This window comes from Aplysia californica, unplaced genomic scaffold, assembly GCF_000002075.1.
Source record: "Aplysia californica isolate F4 #8 unplaced genomic scaffold, AplCal3.0 scaffold01392, whole genome shotgun sequence".
NCBI classification, from domain to species: Eukaryota; Metazoa; Mollusca; class Gastropoda; order Aplysiida; family Aplysiidae; genus Aplysia; species Aplysia californica.
In genome coordinates, this window is record NW_004798662.1 from 49,630 (window position 1) to 51,483 (window position 1,854).

Genomic DNA, 1,854 nt, shown 5'->3' on the forward strand with positions numbered 1-1,854 from the left:
TCCCTATCAACCTATCCTTACAGGGCCACAGCAGTGTAGGGAGGGGTCCTGTAAAGGAGGAAGGGGGTGACAAAAGTAGAATTGAGTGGGAGGAGCTGCCTAATGATTTTAAGCTTGAGTGTTGAAGTGAATTTTGCATACTGGCTTGTTCTTTGCAGCTTGTTAGTGCTGAGTTGCCATTACTGCGTCAATGATGCTGTAAAATATATACTCAGTGGATCAAATAAACACTGCCAGCTGTTTGTCCTTTGACCTTACGTGGTAGACTTACTGATTACCCCAGTGTCTTCTTGACGAAAAGTGATGAGTGGCAGTGATCTGAGGGGAAACAAATTCAAAGTTAAATCAGTTTGCATTACTAAGTAATTTTGAGTTTAAGCACATTCATGTTGAAGCATCCAAAATATTTGATACGTGATTTGATCTATTTAAATTTAGTACATTCTATTAAAATGAACAAAGTGGTAAAAAAAAAATAACATGTGACACAGAAAGGAAGTTTTGATCTTCAAGGATGTCTATACATCACATTGTGTCCACCTTTTAATCAACCAAAAAAATACGGTACAGTTGTACCCTACACTGGTGGGAAAAGAGATACATGAACAATACAGGTTGAAAAGTAAGTATAACCTTCAAAAGATCCTGAAACAAACAAATTTTAACAGCTTCCGCTTGAAATACGTCAATTACAAGCAAACGTTCAATTCATAGGTATATCTTCATGAACCATTAGACATGTCGTGGGGCAGTTTTTGAGAGAAACCTTAATATAAACATGACACTTTCAAGTTTCGGTGGGTATTCTAAAATCTCAGTCATATGTTTGTTTAGTACAGGGTTTTACGGCGCTCGCAACTGCATAAGGTCATATGAGCGTGCGAAACAAGTTGGTAGCATTCGCAACAGTTCACTGCACGGTTGGTCGACAATTGGACTTTAAAAACCTAAAATATTAAAATTTCAGTCATAATAGGTTGATGTTTTTCAATACGTCTAAATAGGTCAAGACATATTTCAACAACAAATACCTTTTGAGGCTGATCATTCAACGCTTCTTGTTTCTCGACATTGTCGATGTGGACAATCCTCTGATCCTGTCGGCAATCCGTCGATGCTGAACTGTAGGCTGTCCAGGGGATAAAACGTGTCATAGAAAACACTCCAACATTTCTTGTTTCTCTATACAGTGGATATGGACAATCGTCTGGTCCTGTAGGGGGATCACTCTACTGGCAGGGAAGAAGTCAAAAAAGGCAGGTTACAAACACGACACGTGCTGGATTTTGAAAAGGGCGAAAATGAAAAAAAAAACGAATTCATTATTCAAAGCCAGACACCAGTGCAAATTTTCAATATATTCTGGTAACAATAAGTAAAACAAGGCAAAGATTCGGAAGCAACCAATATTATAAAACGGTTTGTTGTTAGAATCACATTCTTAATAAGCAATGTTCAAAGCTTAGGATTTTTTATAGGACAAAGACCAATTAAATAATGTCTTTATTGGAGACTAAATTCCTATTGAATAGTGTTCCAATAGATTATCTTTTCACGACAAATACCTTCCGAGGCTGATCACCATTCACTTTTCTTTCAACGCACCGTCGAGATAGACCGTCCTCCAGTCTGATCCGCCGGTCTTGCCGGCAGTTCGCTGGACCTCTGCGCGGTCTTCCTGCCATGTAGACGATGTTGAGTCAAAAATCCTCTTATGTAAACTAATAGCTTCATAGATTTTTAATATTCGCTTCGTTGACACTAAATCAATAAGACTAATGCTTATGAAAGTTGTTCACTTTAAATTTGTTGTAGTTTTAGTGTGGGGTTATTTTTACACCCCCCCCCCCCTCT

General features: G+C 38.2%; 1 protein-coding gene across 2 annotated transcripts; it reads right to left on the minus strand.

The window, feature by feature from the left end:
- Positions 1 to 164: 164 nt before the first annotated feature.
- Positions 165 to 1,688, minus strand: LOC101862474. Of its 2 annotated transcripts, none has more exons than XR_004859420.1 (3): positions 1,566 to 1,688; positions 1,032 to 1,232; positions 165 to 318 (listed from the first exon to the last, which is right to left on the minus strand). XR_004859420.1 is itself a non-coding variant. In XM_005112750.3 (3 exons), exons 1-3 carry the CDS (start codon positions 1,683 to 1,685, stop codon positions 268 to 270), a joined length of 369 nt encoding a protein of 122 aa, XP_005112807.2. In that variant the 5' UTR covers positions 1,686 to 1,688; the 3' UTR covers positions 165 to 267. The 2 variants fall into 2 exon arrangements, 1 of the variants encoding a protein (XP_005112807.2); XM_005112750.3 differs by having other exon boundaries at positions 1,032 to 1,229.
- Positions 1,689 to 1,854: the final 166 nt, after the last annotated feature.